The sequence below is a fragment of the Chanodichthys erythropterus genome, chromosome 9 (genome assembly GCF_024489055.1).
Source record: "Chanodichthys erythropterus isolate Z2021 chromosome 9, ASM2448905v1, whole genome shotgun sequence".
Classification (NCBI taxonomy): Eukaryota; Metazoa; Chordata; class Actinopteri; order Cypriniformes; family Xenocyprididae; genus Chanodichthys; species Chanodichthys erythropterus.
The window spans coordinates 26103337-26123728 of NC_090229.1; the positions used below are offsets into that span (position 1 = coordinate 26103337).

At 37.7% G+C, this 20392-nt stretch overlaps 2 protein-coding genes across 7 annotated transcripts in view; one reads left to right on the forward strand and one right to left on the reverse strand.

The window, feature by feature from the left end:
• Positions 1–6333: 6333 nt before the first annotated feature.
• Positions 6334–8772, reverse strand: gpx8 (glutathione peroxidase 8 (putative)). 2 transcript variants are annotated; one of them, XM_067395170.1, is made up of 3 exons: positions 8512–8760; positions 8116–8377; positions 6334–6660 (listed from the first exon to the last, which is right to left on the reverse strand). In XM_067395170.1, the coding sequence occupies exons 1-3, from the start codon at positions 8716–8718 to the stop codon at positions 6497–6499; spliced, it is 633 nt and encodes a 210-aa protein (XP_067251271.1). In that variant the 5' UTR covers positions 8719–8760; the 3' UTR covers positions 6334–6496. The 2 variants fall into 2 exon arrangements, with proteins under 2 accessions (XP_067251271.1, XP_067251272.1); XM_067395171.1 differs by lacking the exon at positions 6334–6660 and adding an exon at positions 7831–7973 and having other exon boundaries at positions 8512–8772.
• Positions 8773–11295: 2523 nt separating this feature from the next.
• Positions 11296–20392, forward strand: part of LOC137027201 (NACHT, LRR and PYD domains-containing protein 3-like) — a 58209-nt gene continuing 49112 nt past the window's right edge. Inside the window, exons 1-6 of one of the 5 annotated variants that reach the window (XM_067395131.1) lie at positions 11296–11502; positions 11723–11805; positions 11966–12079; positions 14913–15024; positions 16290–16397; positions 16541–18328. In XM_067395131.1, coding sequence (XP_067251232.1) covers positions 14957–15024; positions 16290–16397; positions 16541–18328 — 1964 coding nt within the window. In that variant the 5' untranslated portion in view covers positions 11296–11502; positions 11723–11805; positions 11966–12079; positions 14913–14956. Of the gene's footprint in view, positions 11503–11533; positions 11598–11722; positions 11806–11965; positions 12080–14907; positions 15025–16289; positions 16398–16540; positions 18329–20392 lie in introns of those variants that run through there. The other 4 variants (XM_067395133.1, XM_067395132.1, XM_067395134.1 and 1 more) reach the window with 4 other exon arrangements.

Here is a 20392-nt window from a genome sequence, read left to right on the forward strand (position 1 = left end):
AAATTATTTTATGTTTCATAGAGCAAATATGGAGTGTCTATTTACACCAAGTGACTCTGTCCACCAACGTCTGTTTGTGCCAGACGAAATTACAAAAGAAAAAAAATGAATTGTTTGATAACAGGAGCAGTGGAGTGGAATGATCGCGAATGAGTTCAATTCTGGCTTTTTCCTAACTCATACTTTTTCCTTTTCCCATCTACATCAACATTTAATTTAAATAAAAATTAAGAAAATATACTGTAATAAAGTGGTAATAAAGTGCCTAACGGGTATAAAATAGTGTTTAATGGGTTGGGTTAGGAGTGGGGGTGGCTTTAAAGATTGGGACAATTAATGTTCCATTAAGGCACCATTTATTTGTGATCTTAATAATATACACTGAATATGTTGTTATTATTGTATACTGTTTTATAATTTACTACTATACACTGAGGTGCAAATACTAAATAGCATCTTACTATTTACACAGAAAAATACTGTTTTCACTAAAATAGCATCTAATGCTAAGAAAATACTGCTATTTTCACTTAGTGTAAATATCATCTATCTCTATTTGCACTTAATGTGCCAAAAAAATAACAGCAACAGGTTTGGAATGATGAAATAATGACAGAATGTTTTATTTTTGGGTGAACTATCCCTTTAAAACTGCAGTGTCATCTTTCTAGAGAAACAGGATGCAGACGCCCAGTTCCACTCAAATACGGAGTTGGGCTTGTATGGTTCTTGTCAGTGTGTGTATATGATAGTGGTTATAAAGAGAGTGTGTGTGTTAAACATCTGTAAACAGATCTTCAGCAGTGTGTACTCTTGTTATTGTCACTGTGATCTCAAACAAGAAGTTCAGGCTGTTCTGCTCTGTTACATTTGGTTGTATAAACAGTGACGCTGTAACAGCTTTCGAGACAGTCCCGTTGAGGTCTTGGGAATTATGCATGTCATGGTCTGTGTTGATGTGACAAGCATACAGACCCACGTTACTGCGGAAGAAATACTGCCAGAGTCCTCGTCTGCCACCCCATGGCTAAACAAAACCTACTAAAAAATTAAATAAAGGGAAAAAAATAATAAAAATAAAATATGAATTTTCTCACGAAAGCACCATAAAACTATCATTATAGCAGCCCATTCCAAGTCTTCAGTCACGTGATTGCTTTGCGTAAAGAACAGGCCTTTAATTTAATACTTTATATAAAGGAAAATGTACAAACTCGTATCACTCTAAAGGCTTGACTGTACAATGTTTGTCTTATTCTTATTACATGAATACTCACCAAATAAATAAGTGGACATCAAATGTCGTTTTGAGTTGAAATTATTTTATAATTGTGCTTGTAGGCCTACTTGTAAGTCTGCATAAATCAGAAGTTGCAATACTTTTTTTGACCTATATCCAAGAGTCAATATTCATGTTTGGGCTTCTAGACAAACCTCTGGTCACTCGTGCCAGTGCCAAATGTCAGTTTCAGTGGTGCCAACAGTGGAGTTCTTGGGCTGTGGACAATGTGAAACATGTATTGTTCTCTGATGAGTCCAACTTCACTGTCTTCACTCCTGTGCGAGTTACGGTGTGGAGAAGCCCCAAAGAGGCCTAAAGGATTAGTTCACTTTCAAATAAAATTTTCCTGATAATTTACTCACCCCCATGTCATCCAAGATGTTCATGTCTTTCTTTCTTCAGTCGAAAAGAAATGAAGGTTTTTGATGAAAACATTCCAGGATTATTCTCCTTACAGTGGACTTCAATGGACTCCAAACGGTTGAAGGTCAAAATTACAGTTTCAGTGCAGCTTCAAAGGGCTTTAAACGATACTAGATGAGGAATAAGGGTCTTATCTAGCGAAACGATCGGTCATTTTAAAAAAAAATACAACTGTATATGCTTTATAAACACAAATGAGCGCCTTTGCATGTGCTTCCGCCTTCTGTATTCTTCAAAAAGTTTACGCTGTATGTCCTACGCCTTCCCTATTCTACTTACGAAAAAAAAACATAACTGGCGCTGCGTTCGTTCTGTAAGTAGAATAGGGAAGGCGTAGGACATACAGTGTAAACTTTTTGAAGCTAGATAAGACCCTTATTCCTCGTCTGGTATCGTTTAAAGCCCTTTGAAGCTGCACTGAAACTCTAATTTTGACCTTCAACCGTTTGGAGGCCATTGAAGTCCACTATAAGGAGAATAATCCTGGAATGTTTTTATCAAAAACCTTAATTTCTTTTCGACTGAAGAAAGAAGGACATGGACATCTTGGATGACTTGGGGGTGAGTAAATTATCAGGAAAATTTTATTTGAAAGTGAACTAATCCTTTAAAGGATTAGTGAAAATTCTGTCATTTATTACTCACCCTCAAGACGTTCCAAACTCTTAAGACTTTCGTTCATCTTTGGAACACAAATGAAGATCTTTTTGAGGAAATCTGAAAGATTTCTGTCCCTTCACTGACTGCTTTTGTAACAACCACTTTGTTGCTTCAAGAAGTTCATAAAGAGATTGGACAAGAACAAACCTCTTCCGAAAGCTCAAACGTGCTGCGTAACCATCAGGTTCATTCTCGTGTGTTAAGCAGCACATTTGAGCTTCCGGAAGAGGTTTGTTCTCGTCCGTCACTCAGATTCGGTTGAGCTTCTTTTTATGTTTGCTGATCAGTGTTTACATGTGAGTAAAAGCCTAAACTAAACCTGTTCATCAAAAAAAAAGCAAAAAAAAAGCAAAAAAAAAGCGAAAGAGTCCCTTCAGAAAAATTGGACTAAACCGCTTGATTCACATGGATTAGTTTTCCGATCTTTTTATGAACTTTTTGAAGCGTCAAAGTGGTAGTTGCAAAGGCAGTCAATGGAGGGACAGACATCTCTCAGATTTCATCAAAAAGATCTTCATTTGTTTTCCAAAGATGAATGAAGGTCTTACAGGTTTAGAACGACATGAGGGTGAGTAATTAATGACTGAATTTTCATTTTGGGATGAATTAACACCCAGACTGTTAATTGCATGCCCACAATAATGTTTTTGTGCTAAGGTTTTGAAGACATTATTAAAAATCAGATACTTTTGAACAAACATTCTATTAATGTTACTAGAATGTTACATTGTTTTATAACTATAAATGTTAGGAAAGCTCCTTAAAAAATGGTGACAGACTCATAAAGATTCATTGTTGAAAGTCACCTTTTGTGTTCCACAGAACATAAATATATATGTATGTATAATAAATATGTATAATATAATATAATAGTATAATATCTACAAATATATGTAGGGACATTTTTGTTGTTTAATTTTATTGACATGCCAAGAAAATATTTTCCATGTATTTTTCATTCATTATGCTCAGTCTTGAAGGTTCCCGTGGATTTTTATTCCCAATGGTGCACTTTATGGGGCCTTCTGTGCTGTCAAAGCAAGCAAGACCTTTTGATCAGAGCTCACAAAATGTCAGAGCACAGTCAGGCAGCGGTAACCCCACCAGGCTGAACTTTGAAGCTTAAGAATGTACGCCTTCACTTATCTGGACACTTGGTACATTTAGTTCTGAGGATGTTTTTCCTCTTAGAACATTCAGTTCAAATAACAAACAGCGTGATGGATTGGCTGGGTCAGGCAGCATCCGTTAAACATGAGGGCAGGGAAGGTGATTGCTACAGAACTGGCAGAGATGGACATCAAACTCATTACTCTGTTCTTTGCAAAGTCTCTTTGCCATTTCTGTCTCTGTACTCTGTCACATCAGTCAGGAGGATGAAGAATGAGCGAGCATAGAAGGGCTGTTGCTTTCTAAGAGATCTGCCTCTATAGGAGAAAAACAGCTATAGAGCAAACCAAATGATTTATATAAAAATACAAAATCTTGATAAAACAGATTTAAGGAAACTGGAATATTATGTCCCAAAAACTGGCCTCTTAGACTAACACTAGAATAAGTCCTACCATAAAGTATGCTACAAAGCTCAAATTGTAAACATTACATCTATTTCTGAATGCTCTAATGTACATCTACAATCTACATAGACTCAGAGTATGCTAAATACTAATGCTCACTAGTATTACAATGTAGGCTACACTATAAAATGTACGTATAGCTTACTATAGTATATAAGCTACCTGTATGCACTCTATACAGTATACTAGTACTATATACTATACAAAGGGTGAATTCAGGGTGATTGGGATACTTTTTGCCATTGAGATGACCCAATCAACCAGAATTCACCCTACTTAGTCCATTCTATAAAGTATACCTGTATGCATACTCTATACAGGATAGGCAACGTTGTTCCTGGAGTCCTGCAGTAATCAAACACGTCTGAACAAGCTAATCAATGTCTTCAGGATCACTAAGGCAGGTGAGTTTTTTTCAGGGTTGGACCTAAACTCTGCAGGACAGCGGGCCTCCAGGGCTGCATCCGAAAACATAGGGAGCTGACTTGTTGCCTCGCTGCCCTGTCAGGCAATGACTTTGCAGGCAGCTTTTGTGCATGAAGACACTTCACGGAACTGATTTCCGACAGAGCAAAATAGCGCAAGCTTTGGTAAGAAACAAATATTTATTTACTACGGTAATAATTTCTCGCAGGAAATGACATCAGAAGTAGAAAACGTTGTGTGTAAAATGTACATTTACACACAAACTGACCAGAAACTGCAAATTTCAGACACCGTCTTTCTTTTTCTAGCTCAACTGTCATAGAATTGTGGGATATCAAAGCCAGAGAAGGATACATCTATGCTGCCTTCAAAAATCTATCAGATTGGATTGGTTCTAAGTCAGAATGCTGCCTCATTATTAGGCGGCTCCTGCTTCAGCATCATGTGCATGCGTCGTGCTGCTCACATGATCAGCTTTGGCCAATACTGATCCGGCATTCATACGTAAACATGGAAGCCGTCACTGTGCTTACTGTGTCACCGGCGTAAGGATAATGACAGGGAAGACAACAGATTGTTGAGTAAATTTTTTTTTTTTTTTTTTTGTGTACAAAAAGTATTCTCGTCGCTTCATAACATTACGGTTGAACTACTGTAGTCACGTTGACTATTTTAAGGATGTCTTTAGTACCTTTCTGGACCTTGTAAGTGTTGAATAAGAGAGGTAGGCCTACATGAGCATATAAATTTAAGACACAGGCCTATGCCGTCTTTGTGTTGCGATTTGCGATGGTCATCCGATTTTCCAAGAATTTAACAATATTCCATGAGTTATTCTACTGGAAATGGAATCTCTCATTTCTTTTCCCAAAATATTCACTCACGTCATTTTCGCAGGGGATTATAAATGTTTTTTTCTTTTGTTCACTTTTACACTTAGTCCATTCTACAAAGTATAGTAGGCCTAAATATAATTTTGTTCCCATTTATACAAAGTACCACACATATTTTCAGTTGAAATAAAAAATATACAACAACAACCTCTCACTTGAAACGAGAGCAAATCTATCAGCAAAGTCTTGCAATGTGAAAAGGGCAACATGAAAGTGAGGGAGAAAGATTTGTCATGTTGCGCCATCTAGTGGAGATGGACAAAAATATTGAAAAATCTTTTTTCTTTTAGTTTTAACAAATCAGCTATTTTAAATTGGTTTAATAGAAGGCAAGCGTTTCAAAATTTAAACAAACCTCCATGAACTATCCAAGTGGCAAAGGACTGTCAGAGAATCCGTTAAGATAAAATAAGAAAATTATATCTAGGCTAACAAAATTACAACAAATACCTGGCATTATTATGCATCAAAGGTTTTGTGTTTGGCATGATGGCTTTTATAAACAAAGGAGAGGAAAGGAGATTAAAATACTGCTTCTTCCTGTAATGTAACTTGTGAATCAAACAACATTCTTTTGAAAAAATTTATCACATCATTTTGATGATGGGTTTTGTTAGGATTAATGTCTTAATATAACCCAAAACAAATCAAATATACAAATATAACTAAGCATTACATTATTTTACTCACACTGATGATCACTTGCAATTTCAGATTCACTATTACTATTTTACCATCAGCAAATGGCAAATTCAGCTCTTCTTGAATAAACATCCGAGTTCATAAATTATGTTCTTAAATTACATCATTATAGTAAATTATGAATATGTATTTATCTGCAATACCTTCAATTTATTCCAGATGCCTGACATATGTAATTGATGATTGTTAGTTTTTTCGTCATATGCCAGAAAATGATCTGAAACGTGCATTACTGCAAGAATTAAGCTTGTAAAAAACTGTTCAAAAAGACAGATTTAAGAGGCGTTTCGTTTTGCAAACTCATACTACCAATCACAAAATTTCAATTTTTATTAACATTAATACACAAGGACACAAAGCCAGGCCTCAAGCGACCATCTTCTGTCAGTATCATTCACATTAACCAGAATTATTCTTTAATTCTCAATGGTGTCACTGTAGGTGAAGCTCTCCGCATTTGACCACAGATGATGTCGACGCGCTTACATGTGCACAATGTTTCACTTTTGAGTCTCTGAGGGGGGTTGTGCTCATCATAGCTCCTGTCTTTTTTTCAGTATGATATTTCGCACATGGGCTGTGGCTTCCTTTCGAATGTCCTCTATGGGCTCCTCCGGCTTCCAGAAACGCAACACCTGGCCTTCCGGACTCACAAGAAACTTCCAGAAGTTCCATTTCGGCATTCTCTGTACTGAATCTAGAGAAAAGGTTGTAGATATATACATATTATAAATATTGAGTTCATAATATTATAAATTATTCATTATTAATATAAATTAATTAATTTAGAAATGTCCTCATATTTAAAACTAGAGGTTATGATTTGCTTTACTATACATAGCTGGGCTTTCACAAAAATGTACAGGGTCTGGGATAAAATATTTATGGGTGGGTTCCCTTTGTGCAGTGATCTACCATAATTGTGTCCCAATTCCCAACAAGGGGAAACAAGCAACAGCAACTGTTGGTGACCAGATGGGGCGTGTCGGGCGACAAAGTTGCGTGACAAAGTTGCATTTAACTTTATGCAAATGAAGAGTGACTTTTGGGAGCGACAGCCAATAGGAGAGAAGACAGTAAAGCTCACGTGGTATTTCTCCTCTCAGCTCCTGCATTGACGGAAAGATTTATCCTTGTGAACAGATCTCATCCCCCCATTGACTACCACAGTAGCAAAAAACATAAAAATACTATGGTAGTCAATGGGGTGTGCGATCTGCTTGGTTACAAACGTACTACCAAATATCTTCTTTTGTGTTCAGCAGAACAAAGAAATTTGGAACAACTTGAGGGTGAGTAAATGATGACAGAAATTTCATTTTTGGGTGAACTATCCCTTTAACAAACATTTCTTTTGGTACGTTCATTTTTAAGGTCCTCGATGGTTCAGTCCCAGAGATATGGCGATATTAATGTGGCTCCATGAGAAAATTAGTCAATTCTACACATTTTCAGTGTTCAAAAACAAATTTTGGTTACTATGCATACAGCTCATACTTTTTACATTTAAAGAAAAATATATGAAGAACAAATAATGTTGAAACTGAATGTATCTTGTTTTTTTCAATCAACACAATTGCATATAGAACATGCCTGAGTGCCATAAATATTGCTTTTCCAAAGTTTGCGTGCCAGTAACTCTAAAAGTATTCATGATATCTTAATATCCTTCTAGATTCTCATTCTTAATAAACTTTTCAATTGTATAGAACAGTTGTGTGTGAACAATATCAAAAATCTGAGCAGGGGAAGTTTCTGAAATTTGGCAAAATGGCACAGAAAAGTGAATGAGTACTTAAATTTGGAAGCACCAACACCCTACCTCAAGATACTGATGTTATGGGTTCATTGTGTGCTTTCAATGTTCATGCTTTGTATTTTGAAAAACGACTGAGCACTATATAATATATACCGTTGTTATTTCTTACAATAAAATAGTAACGAACGGTCACGTGATGTCGATTGGCGGTGACCACGAGGGGTCGCCCTTCCCCGCTCTGAAGAATAAATCTAGAAAACCAAAATTCCTGGAGTTTTCAGCAAATCGTGACTGTAAATCGTTTTGATGTTATTTCACAAAAGTGCTACAATTGTTATTTTGTGTAAAACGTTTTAAAGTTACCGAATGAAGATATTCTCAGGTAAAACCTACCTGTGATGAATCTGAACGCGGGCTCCGCCTCAGACCCCATTATTTTGATCTTGCTAAAGATGGGGAACGTCACACCGTAGTTGGATTTGGCAAAAGCCTCTATTTCTCGACTGGTTCCTGATTCGGTGTCCCCGTACTGCGAGCAGGGGAACGCGAGCACGTTAAAATGCGAGGTGCCGAGCTCTCGGTGAAGCTCCTGCAGAGCTCGGTAATTCTGCTCCGTTAACTCGCTCCCACTCGCCACGTTTACAACCAGAGAGACCTATTATCAGAGACAGCGAGCCCTCGAGTGACAACACTGCTGCACAAAACACACCAGAACAATTATGTGTTCTCAAAAGCCTTACAAATTAAGTTAAACCACCTAAAACAGGAAAAAAAAACTGCATAACATACTTTCCCCCGATACTTTTCCAGAGACACAGTCCTGCCTCTCGCGTCCTTCACTTCAAACGAGTAGAAATCTTTGGCTTTTCTTGACTTCGACAGTTTACTCTGCAGTAGATACAGTGAGCCCATGCACACGGCCACACTCAGCAAGACCTTGAGCAGTCCTGCTCTAGACGCAGAGGATTTGGTGGGGTATCCCCCAAGCGCCTCCATGATGGAGGATAAATATGTGGTGGAGAAATCTGGGAGAAAAACTTCAAGTATGGCTCTCTGCTGGTCAGAATAGTGGGCGTGTCAAAATGAACGGGGCGTTTCAAAGTTATTCCAAATGGTTGAGAAGGCTGTCAGTTACCTATACTTGCATAATTGGGCAGAAGTTGTGGAGCAGCTCATAAGCACCTAAAGGTGCCCTAGAATTAAATATTGAATTTACCTCGGCATAGTTGAATAACAAGAGTTCAGTACATGGAAAAGATATACACTGAGTTTCAAACTCCATTGTTTCCTCCTTCTTATATAAATCTCATTTGTTTAAAAGACCTCCGAAGAACAGGCGAATCTCAACATAACACCGACTGTTACGTAACAGTCGGGGTGTACGCCCCCAATATTTGCATATGCCAGCTCATGATCGAGGCATTACACAAGGGCAGAACGTCTGGATGTGCAATGCTGAATCATCAGACAAGGTAAGCAAACAAGGAAAACAGTGAAAAATGGCAGATGGAGCAATAATAACTGACATGATCCATTATATCATGATATTTTTAGTGATATTTGTGAATTGTCTTTCTAAATGTTTCGTTAGCATGTTGCTAATGTACTGTTAAATGTGGTTAAAGTTACCATAGTTTCTTACTGTATTCACGGAGACAAGAGCCGTCGCTATTTTCATTTTTAAACACTTGCAGTCTGTATAATTCATAAACACAACTTTATAAATCTCTCCAACAGTGTAGCATTAGCCGTTAGCCACAAAGCATATAGCCTCAAACTCATTCAGAACCAAATGTAAACATCCAAATAAATACAATACTGACATGATCCGATGTATGCATGCAGCATGCATGACGAACTTGTAAAGATCCATTTTGAGGGTTATATTAGCTGTGTGAACTGTGTTTATGCTGTTCAAGGCAAGCGAGAGCTCCGGGGGCGGGGGAGCACGAGAATTAAAGGGGCCGCACACCGTAAATCGGCTCATTTATAATGATGCCCCAAAATAGGCAGTTAAAAAAAATGAATTAAAAAAAATCTATGGGGTATTCTGAAACTTCACAGACACATTCAGGGGACACCTTAGACTTATATTACATCTTTTAAAAAGAAGTTCTAGGGCACCTTAAAATTCATTCACTCATTAATAATACTCTTTTGTTATTGTATGCCATGTAAGATCTTTTATAATGTCTACTCTTTTATTTTAAGATCTAAGGCCAGCAGCATTCCAGTGTCTTGGTAAAAATGCGATTGTAAATATGTATTGCAATTTCACAAATATTTAATTGTAGAATATATTGGTAGCGAATTAACCTTAGCAAGATAAAGTCTTTCAAAACAAATGTTTAATGTTTAATAAAACAGTTCAAAATTTGAGATTACAATTGGAAATTACAACTTTGAGGAAATGTTAACTTCCAGAAACAAGACAAAACATCTGTTTGTCCACTGCTGGTTGCTAACGAAATTAAACCAGAGTGTAAAAAGTGTGTTTTAAGGGAATTTATTTTGGAAAAAGTCCAGCTACAAGTACCCATAAAGATAACCTAAAATATGTTTATTTCGCTAATTTAATTGAACATTCCATGAAGTCATTTAATTCTTCTCTATGTGTAGCCTGTTTGGATGTTCTGTACGCCAAATAACTCAGTATGAAGGTAGTAGGCTAGCCTAACACATTCCACAGGTGTCCATACGATAATCTAGCCCAGTGGTTCCCAACCTTTTTTAGACCAAGGCCCACCTCCTCTCTGAATCAACACGGCACGGCCCAGTAATACAGTAACTTAAGCACAAGTCAACCTGCCATACCAAACAAGACCACAGGGAGATACCAAAGGACTGAATTTAAAAACTATGCGGATCCATTCAAAATTATTGACATATAACACATATAACACCGCTGATCCTCTTAAACTTCTCCAAAACACGCTTGTTCGGCGAGCATCCGTTATAAAACACTCATGTACATGTACATTGATTTGGACAACTACGCGGATATAATTGAACTGTGTTCATGCAGAATTACGATGTTATAGCGATCAGTGAGTCGAGAGCGCACATATGCACGGTTTGTTTGCGCATCAATAATTGCGGACTCGTGCATTCCTAATGTACGACTGCTGTATGTCACTGTAATCGTCTTTACCTTCATTACTATCGTCATCCATCAAAACCTTTTTAGCGACACTGAGAGAGTCTGCATTTCACAGCAGCACGATGAGAAACCAAACGACCTGGGCTGAACCGAAACAATCACAGAATACGTACGAGAGAGGCGGTGCCTTGTTTATTCATTTAATTTAATGTATTAAATGTAACGTATTAATAATTAAATTAAGGAATTATAGTAATATATTTAAATTAATTTTAATTTATCTCGCGGCCCACCTGGAGGATCACTGCGGCACCCTAGTGGGCCGCGGACCACAGGTTGGGAACGGTTGGGAACCACTGATCTAGCCTATCAATGTGTTGCAAAGAACACTTATTAGTGACCTTTGGACTGCAGCATTTTATCGCTGTGTGTGTGTAGCTACTTGCCTTGAAAATTGAGTGACGTGATGGGAGGTGACCATTGCTATTGTGACAAATTAAAAATGAAAGTATTCAGAGTTGGTGTTTCGCCATTTTAAACAGAATCGATTCTTTACAACGCGGATATATAGGCTAGTACGTGTTTAATAGAAACGTTAATAAAAGTAGGAATTTAATTTGTTTAACTGCTGGAAGGATTTTGAGTCTGCAATTATTTTGTTAAAGGTGTGTTCAAGACAGGTAGGTTACCGAAAGGTTACAGGTGACTTCCGCAATAGGCATATAGGAACATTTTCGCCGAAGAACGTAATGAAATGTGGCGTTTCAGATTTTAAGTGCGTTTGATTGTTCAAAGCGGCATTTGTGTTAACATACAATTGTAGGCCTATAATTTTCTCTAGTTTATACTGTTCAGCTGAATTATAAAGCCTGTTTCATTTCTTCGTGTTTACCTGTTCAGAGACAGTGGTGGTGTCAGGTGCTCAGCTCCATCATGGATGATACACAAACATCCAGAGATCAAGATTTTTCTATAGGATGCAGGTACGGGTACTGAAATATTAAACAACTTTCCTTCATGTCATAGAAAAATATGTCTAAAAATGTACATTAATGTGTATTAAAGTGAATTAAAGTCTTGAGTGCTGATAAATAATGTGTTCTGTGATATGAAGGAGTAAATTGAATCTTTTCTCTGTTACAGTCCAGTCCAGAAGAAATCAGACTCACCAGAGCCCAGCTGTGTGTCTATGAGGAATGACTGGTCCATGGAGCCTCCACAAAATTTGAAGTGTGGAGACACATGTCCACATTTTAGGTATAAACTTTTTTATATATAAAAAATAAAGTATTACACTTTGTATTAGACATTAATGAAATTAAGTTAATCAAAATGGAGGCAGGAACTCTCATTAAAGTCTGTTGCCTTTGTTGATTCTGTTCATTGCTTGATTCTGTCTGAGAATGAAATATTAAACAACTTCCCTTCATGTTACAGAAAAAGATGTCAGAAAATGTGCATTAAAGTAAATTAAAGTCTTCTCAGAGTTCTTATTGCTGAAAAATAATGTGTTCTGTGATATGAAGGAGTAAACTACATCTGTTCTGTTACAGTTCAGTCCAGCAGGAGAAATCAGACTCACCAGAGCCCAGCTGTGTGTCTATGAAGAGTGACTGGTCTATGGAACCGCCACAAAATTTTAAGAGTGGAAACACTTGGCCACATTTCAGGTAGGCTATAAACCTTTTTATATAATATAAATATACAATAAAGTATGACATTTTGTATTAGAATCTGAATTAAGCACTTAGTCAGGTGGTCATGAGTAGCAATGACATTAAGTTAATCAAAATGAATCCAGAAACTCTAATTAAAGTCTGTTACCTTTGTTTATTCTGTTCATTGCTTGATTCTGGCTGAGAATCAAATATTAAACCACTTTTTTCATGTTACAGAAAAAGATGTCAAAAAAAAGTACATTAACCCAGCTAAAACAGGGAACGTTCCCATAACTTTCACTAACATTATGTAAAAGTCATGTAAATGTTAGAAAAAACGTTCCTGAAATAATGTTTCTGGAACAGTCTTATAATGTTTTCATAATTAAAATACATTCTCGTGACGTTGAGAGGAAACATTTATAGAACAACATTGTTGGAATGTCTTTTTGATATTATTTTTACATGACTGATGTTCTCATAATGTTGAGCGAAAACGTTCTCAGGATAACATTCTCAGGACAACATTTTAGTGCTATTATTTGCTGAATGTTTTCATTATGCTATCATAATATGTTCTGAGTACAACGTTCATGAAACGTCCTTATGATTTCATTTGTACTTAATGAATGTTCTCATAATGTAGAGAGAAAACGTGAGAACAACGTTCATGGAACATCCTTACAATGTTATTTTTACTTGAACATTCTCATAACAAAACGTTCTTAGAACAACATTTTCGGAACGTCTTTATGATGTTATTAATATTTGCTATGTATTTTGGAATGGTTTAGTTGGAAGTTCAGCTAACATTTTTTTTTTTTTTTTTTTTACTTGTTTGATCATTAAAGAGAATTGAAGAGAACATGAAGTCACAAGACAGATGCATAAGGAACAAATAATGAATGCAAGTTGTGTTCATTTGATTCTCAACTAAATTCTCTCATTGTCTTTCTATTACTCACAACTCTGTGCATGCGCTCCATTCCACATTATTTTTAAACCAAATATCCAGCATCTGCAGACAACCGTTACACTCTAGGTCTCTCTCCAGCCTGAAGCATCACTGTACAGCGACAATGTTTGAAACTCCATATACAGTATACGCAGAACACAATTTTGTTGTGTTTTCTTTTTCTATCATGTTGAGTTTGTTCTTTTTCCCTTGTTTAACTTGGTAGGGTTGTGTTTTTGGTTTAGAAAACTTAAGCTTTGCTCTTTATGATTCCATGTTTTGTACTGTGTACTTCCCAGAGACTTTTTTTTCTTTTAACACAGTTTAATGTTCTACTACAGTAAAATGTGAATCTTAAAGTGAAGTCATATCTGTCATTTTTGTATTCAAATATTTATTGCACTTATAGGTGCTCTAAGCGATGTCACGCGTTTTTAGGCCAAAACATTTTTTGTCAAACATCTCCTCACTATCCACTAGCTGCCTGTCCCCTGAACACACTGTAAAAAACGTGGTCTCTGTAGTCGCCACAAGCTCCAAAAACGGCAATAAAAACAAACTGGTGCAGCCTGGACCACGAATCATAATAAACACGCTCCAGCCAATAACCGACAAGAATGATTTTAAATGCGCGTTCATGACTGTTTCAGGAAGCACGGCGGGGAGGGGAGGAGGCGGTGGCGGAGGAGGAGGAGGGAGGGTCTAGCTAGCCTCTGTTTTGCTTGACAACACTTCGAACGTCACCAGGAAGTTACTCCACCCAGGATCACTTAGAGCACCTTTAATCCTCCAGAAAAAATGTAAACACTCTGGAAACATGTCTTAACAGTTTTTGGTACTTAAAAATTCTGTTACTTTGAAATCCATACATGTGGCTATAAGAAATTAATTGCTTACATTTTATCAGTATCACAATTCATATAAACATAAATATAAACAGAGCAGCTCAGTGGGTAGCACTATCACCTCACAGCCAGAAGGTTCCTGGTTCGAGTCTCAGTTAAGCCAGGAATTAGCAGGTTCTCTTTGTTCTCAGTGTGGGTTTCCTTCAGGTACTCCAGTTTCCACCACAGTTCAAAGACATGTAGCAGAGGTAAATTAAGCGATACTCAAGTGTCTGTGTGTGAGCCTGGTGATGGACTGGCCATACTGTACGTTCAGTGTTTTGAACGTTCAGAAAATATTCCGAAATAACGGTTTCATAACATTTTCAAAATGATAGAATCTAATGTTCACATAAACCAAGAAAAAAACATTGTTGATTAAAAAAACTATACATTCTCAATGTTTAAAAACATTCAGAAATAACGTTTTCATAACTTAATGGCAGTGTTAGCTAAAAATTCTAAGAGCATATTTTTGTTGGCTGGGAAAGTGCATTAAAGTAAATTAAAGTCTCCTCAAAGTTCTTATTGCTGAAAAATAATGTGTTATGTGATATGAAGGAGTAAACTACATCTGTTCTGTTACAGTTCAGTCCAGCAGGAGAAATCAGACTCACCAGATCCCAGCTGTGTGTCTATGAAGAGTGACTGGTCTATCGAACCGCCACAAAATTTTAAGAGTGGAAATACTAGGCCATATTTCAGGTATAAACTTTTTTTAATATAATAAATATAAAATAAAGTATGACATTTTGTATTAGAATCTGAATTAAGCAGTCAGGTCACAAGTAGCAATGACATGAAGTTGGAGTTGGAAAATGGAGGCAGTCTGTTGCCTTTGTTGATTCTGTTCATTGCTTGATTCTGGCTTAGAGACAGTCTAAAGTGTTGATTAATTTTCTGTTAGTTTAAAGCTGCAGTCCGCGATTTTTGGCCCTCTAGAGGTTAATAAACAGAACTGCATGCGTCTTGCGGAAGAATATTGTAGCCGGAGCTACTTTTCTCTGTGTATGTCTATAGCGAGTCACGCAGTTACTGTGATACTCTGAGGCGGGTCCTACCAGTCCGGTCTGAAATAGTCTGAAAATAAACACTTATTATTAGTGTACCATAATGATTTAGGGTAAGACAAAAACACGGTTTGGAAAATGGATAATGTTGTACTTGCTCATTATATCATTTTTGTAAATTTTGAACACAAAAAAAGTTGCGGACAGCAGCTTTAAATTTCAGATTTTTTAAACAGTGCAAAACAAAATATGCCTACATATGTTGATGAAAATCTTAAATGTCAAATACAAACTAGAACACAGCAGTCTGCACATTCCCAGAGTCAGAAGAGCAGTTTAGTGTTGTTTGACAGGTTTTCGGTCTCTCAGATATGTGATGCATGTTTCATTTTGTGGTTTAACTTATCTTGAGTGTCTGTGTATTTTGTACATTCATTTAGAAAAGGTGGATTTGTTTTAATTTTGTTTACATACTGTGTATGTCAATGAAGAATCTATGGGGGAAAAAAAAGAAAAGAAAAAAAACAAATAGGAGTGGAGACATGGCCTCATCTCTGGTATAGCCTTTTTTTTTTTTTTTTTTTTTTTTTAAATACTTGCATGTAAATGTAGGATGTAGGAAGATTATTCATTTACACAAGCAGCTTGTCTATAACTAGCCATGGCATCCTGTAAATCTAATTTTACAAACCAGATATAAAACACAGAGATTCATTGAATCAGACAGATAATCAAACACAGGGAGGTGAAAAGAAACACAACTGGGTGCCAGCTGTGGAGGTGTGTTTAGATATGGCCTGGTTGTAAATTCTCACAAAATTTAAAATCTGAATATTAGATCTGTGCCCTGGAGCAGGTACATAAGTAAAAATAAGTAACAATTGTTGGCATAATAATTAATGATGAAAATTCCATCAATATCCAAACGTCTGATTCTTTATTTCCTTCATGATGTTTAAGGTCAACCCCGCCATACAGATCTGTCATAACAGAACCTGCCTGTAAGAAAATGAAGTATGATGAAACTGTAAATCAAGACTTTAATGAAAGAATGCATCCTGGTTTAAGGTAAATTGTAGGATTTTTATATTTTTTGCTAATCACATGTTACTCAAACACATGATAATTTAAAATTGAATAATTTACACATTCCATAAACCTAATAAAACAGTATGTTCTCATAATATAGAAAACATATTTTGATTTTACAGCCATGGCTCTAACATTGCTGAAGCCTTAAACACATTTAGATCAAATCTGAGGAAGAAGTGTCAGTGTCTGTGTGAAGGAACAGCAAAGCAGGGAAACCCAACACTCCTGAATGAGATCTACACTGAGCTCTACATCACAGAGAGTGAAAGTGGAGAGATCAGTAATGAGCATGAGGTGAGACAGATTGAGACACAATCCAGGAGAGCGGCAACAGAGGACACACCGATTAAATGCAATGACATCTTTAAACCTTTACCTGGACAAGACAAACCCATCAGAACTGTGCTGACAAAGGGAGTCGCTGGCATTGGAAAAACAGTCTCTGTGCAGAAGTTCATCCTGGACTGGGCTGAAGGAAAGGAGAATCAGGACGTCCAGCTCATATTTCCACTTCCTTTCAGAGAGCTCAATCTGATGAAGGACAAAAAACTTAGTCTTTCAGATCTTCTTCATGTATTTTTCCCTGAAATAAAAGAAACTGACAGTTTTAGTGATGAACATAATGTGTTGTTCATTTTTGATGGTCTGGACGAGTGTCGTCTATCTCTGAATTTTGAGAGCGATGTAAGGTTGTGTGATGTCAGTGAATCAGCTTCAGTGGACGTGCTGCTGATGAACCTCATCAAGGGGAATCTGCTTCCTTCTGCTCTCATCTGGATCACTTCACGACCAGCAGCAGCTGATCTCGTTCCCTCTGAGTGTGTCGATCGAGTGACAGAGGTACGAGGCTTTAATGACCCACAGAAGGAGGAATACTTCAGGAAGAGAATCACTGATCAGAGTCTGGCTGAGAGAATCATCTCACACCTGAAGTCATCAAGGAGCCTCCACATCATGTGTCACATCCCAGTCTTCTGCTGGATCTCAGCCACTGTCCTAGAGAAGATGTTGAGTGAAGCAGAGAGCGGAGAGATTCCCAAGACTCTCACTCAAATGTACACACACTTCCTGATCCTTCAGATCAACATCAAACATGAGAAGGACTATAAGAAGAAACTGAAAGATGAAGACATGATTTTCAAACTTGGGAAATTGGCTTTTCAGCAACTTGTGAAAGGCAATCTGATCTTCTATGAAGAAGACCTGAGAGAGTGTGGCACTGATGTGACAGAAGCATCGGTGTATTCAGGATTGTGCACTCAGATCTTCAGGGAAGAGTTTGGCTTGTATCTGGGAAAAGTCTTCTGCTTTGTTCATCTGAGCATTCAGGAACATCTAGCAGCTCTATATGTGCACCTCTCCTTCACAAACAACAATATAAATGTGCTTAATAAAAGAAAAAAAGCAACTCATGGAGACCAGGTTTCATTATCTGAGCTGCAAAAGAAAGCGGTGGATGAGGCTCTACAGAGTAAAAATGGACATCTGGACCTTTTCCTGCGTTTCCTTCTGGGTCTGTCAGTGGAGTCTCATCAGATTCTCCTACGAGGACTCATTACACAGACAAGAAGCAGCTCTGACAGTAATGAAAAAACAGTTGAGTATATCAAGAAGAAGATCAAGACCATTCGCTCTCCAGAGAAATCCATCAATCTGTTCAACTGTTTGAATGAACTGGGTGATCATTCACTAGTGGAAGAAATACAACATTATCTGGGATCAGAAACAATATATAGTGCCAAACTCTCTTCATCTCAGTGGTCAGCTGTAGCTTTTGTGTTGTTGACATCAGAGAAGAAGCTGGATGAGTTTAATTTTAATACATTTGTTAATAGAAACAATAAAGCTGAAAATACAAAAGTTCTTCAGAAGCTGCTGCCTGTGATTCAAGAAGCCAGATCGGTTCAGTAAGTATCACAGAGAACAATTACTTCCCTTCACAACATAAAAACATTATTGTCTAATCTATTTACATTCAAAATTATATTGGCAGAAACTGAGTGCTTCACCATTACCTATTCCATTACTGTGTAAAATAAGTCAAACTACACACATTTTAGTCTCCATTAGGTATACAAACGCATCTTATACAAAACAGTCATACAGATGCAGATTTAAGGATGTCATGCAGTTTTTTGAGGGGGAAGCAGTAACAGTCCTAGTGACAGTGACAGTCCAGTGATCATCATACATACATATATATATATATATATATATATATATATATATATATATATATATATATATATATATATATGAGCAGTATAATAAATAATTACAAATAAGTAATATATATATTTTCACTGCAGTCATTTCTGTAATATCTTAAAAACGCTCAATTATATAAGATTTTGTTGACTTCATGAACACCTCTGTTCACAATATACAGAAGTTGCAGCACAAATGTTTATGTAAGACATCTTGAACCAGTCCACAATTAATGTAATTATGCATCAAATTATTTTCATATACATTTTTTTTGGTAACACTTTAGAATAGTTCTATCATTCATGAATAACTACACAGGAACAAATGAGCAATGCACTATTAACATTCTAGTTATTAATATTAACTCACAAGAAACTATTATTTAGTCTACATCACTATATCATTACTACATCATTCTAAAGGAATTACTGATCATTTTGATCAGTATTCTAAAGTGAAGATCATGGTAACCCACTAGTAATGACTCAAGTGTTACCAAATCCATCAGAATGAATTACTATCCAACACCTTAAAAAAAACCTCAAAGGTTTACACTGTCACTTGAGTCACACTTGAGTCATTATTATCCAATACTTTACAAAAACTTCAAAAGCTTACAATGATTTCAGTCAATATTAGGGAGTTGTCATGCTTTTAACATTAGAATACTGATCCAAATAATTATTAATTCCTTCTGAAGGATTTGGTAATACTTGAGCCATTACTAGTGGGTTACCATTGTTACAACACAGAAGGGACAGAGACGGACTTGAACAGTTAGATGAGCTTTATTGAAAACCAGTATGAGCTGTGGCAGAAGTGCAGGTGAGTAAGCAGTGCAGTAGAATGGTATCTTGAGATGAATGGATGATAACACAGTCTTTTATGGTTAACAGGTACCGGGAACCTTGGAGCTGGAAACGTTGGAGATACTGGAGACGCTGGGGACGCTGGAGATACTGGAGACGTTGGAGGTAGGGAGCACTCACACGGAGAGGAGAGAACACACGAGGAGATTCTTGGAAGCAGGTAAGTAGATCGTGGTGAGCGGTGGAGCCTGATGTGTCTGTGACAGTACCCCCCCCTCCACGGCCCGCTCCTGAGGGCCGAGGACCCCGGCATCGAGGTGGCCGTCCTCTTGCACGTGGGGCAGGTCTGTCAGGGTGATTTGCGTGGAAGGTGAGTAGCAAATTGGGATCGAGGATGTCGTTCCTGGGGACCCAAGAGCGTTCTTCAGGGCCATATCCCTCCCAGTCCACCAAGTATTCCAACTGGCCACCCCGGCGCCAGGAGTCCAAGATGTCCCGTACTTCGTAGGTGGCTCCATCTTCTACGATGAGTGGAAGGGGGGGTTCGGCGGCTACCACGTCAGGCCCTGTGGAGAGAGGAACAGAGGGATGGTGAGGCTTGAGGAGAGATACATGAAATGTGGGGTGTATGCGGTACTGTGAGGGGAGTTGTAGCTTGTATGTCACCGGGTTGATCTGCTTGAGGATCTTGAACGGGCCAATGAACCTGGGACTCAGCTTTTTGCAGGGCAGACGCAGGCGGATGTCTTTTGTCGACAGCCATACCTTCTGTCCGGGCTGGTAGGTGGGAGCGTGGGAGCGTGAGAGCGACTTAGGTCGGCCGTCATCCTGTGTCTGCGCAGGGCTCTCTGCAGATGACCCTCTCGCTCTCTCGGAACCAGTAATCCACAGCTGGGACGTCCGATGGTTCCTCGGTCCACGGGAACAGTGGGGGTTGGTAACCGAGCACGCACT

Coding starts and splice junctions, on each gene's coding strand:
- gpx8 (XM_067395170.1), bottom strand. CDS start 8,718: ATGGAGGCGCTTGGGGGATACCCCACCAAATCCTCTGCGTCTAGAGCA. Junction 8,378..8,511: donor TGGAAAAGTATCGGGGGAAA/GTATGTTATGCA, acceptor CTCTGATAATAG/GTCTCTCTGGTTGTAAACGT. Junction 6,661..8,115: donor CGCGTTCAGATTCATCACAG/GTAGGTTTTACC, acceptor CCTTTTCTCTAG/ATTCAGTACAGAGAATGCCG.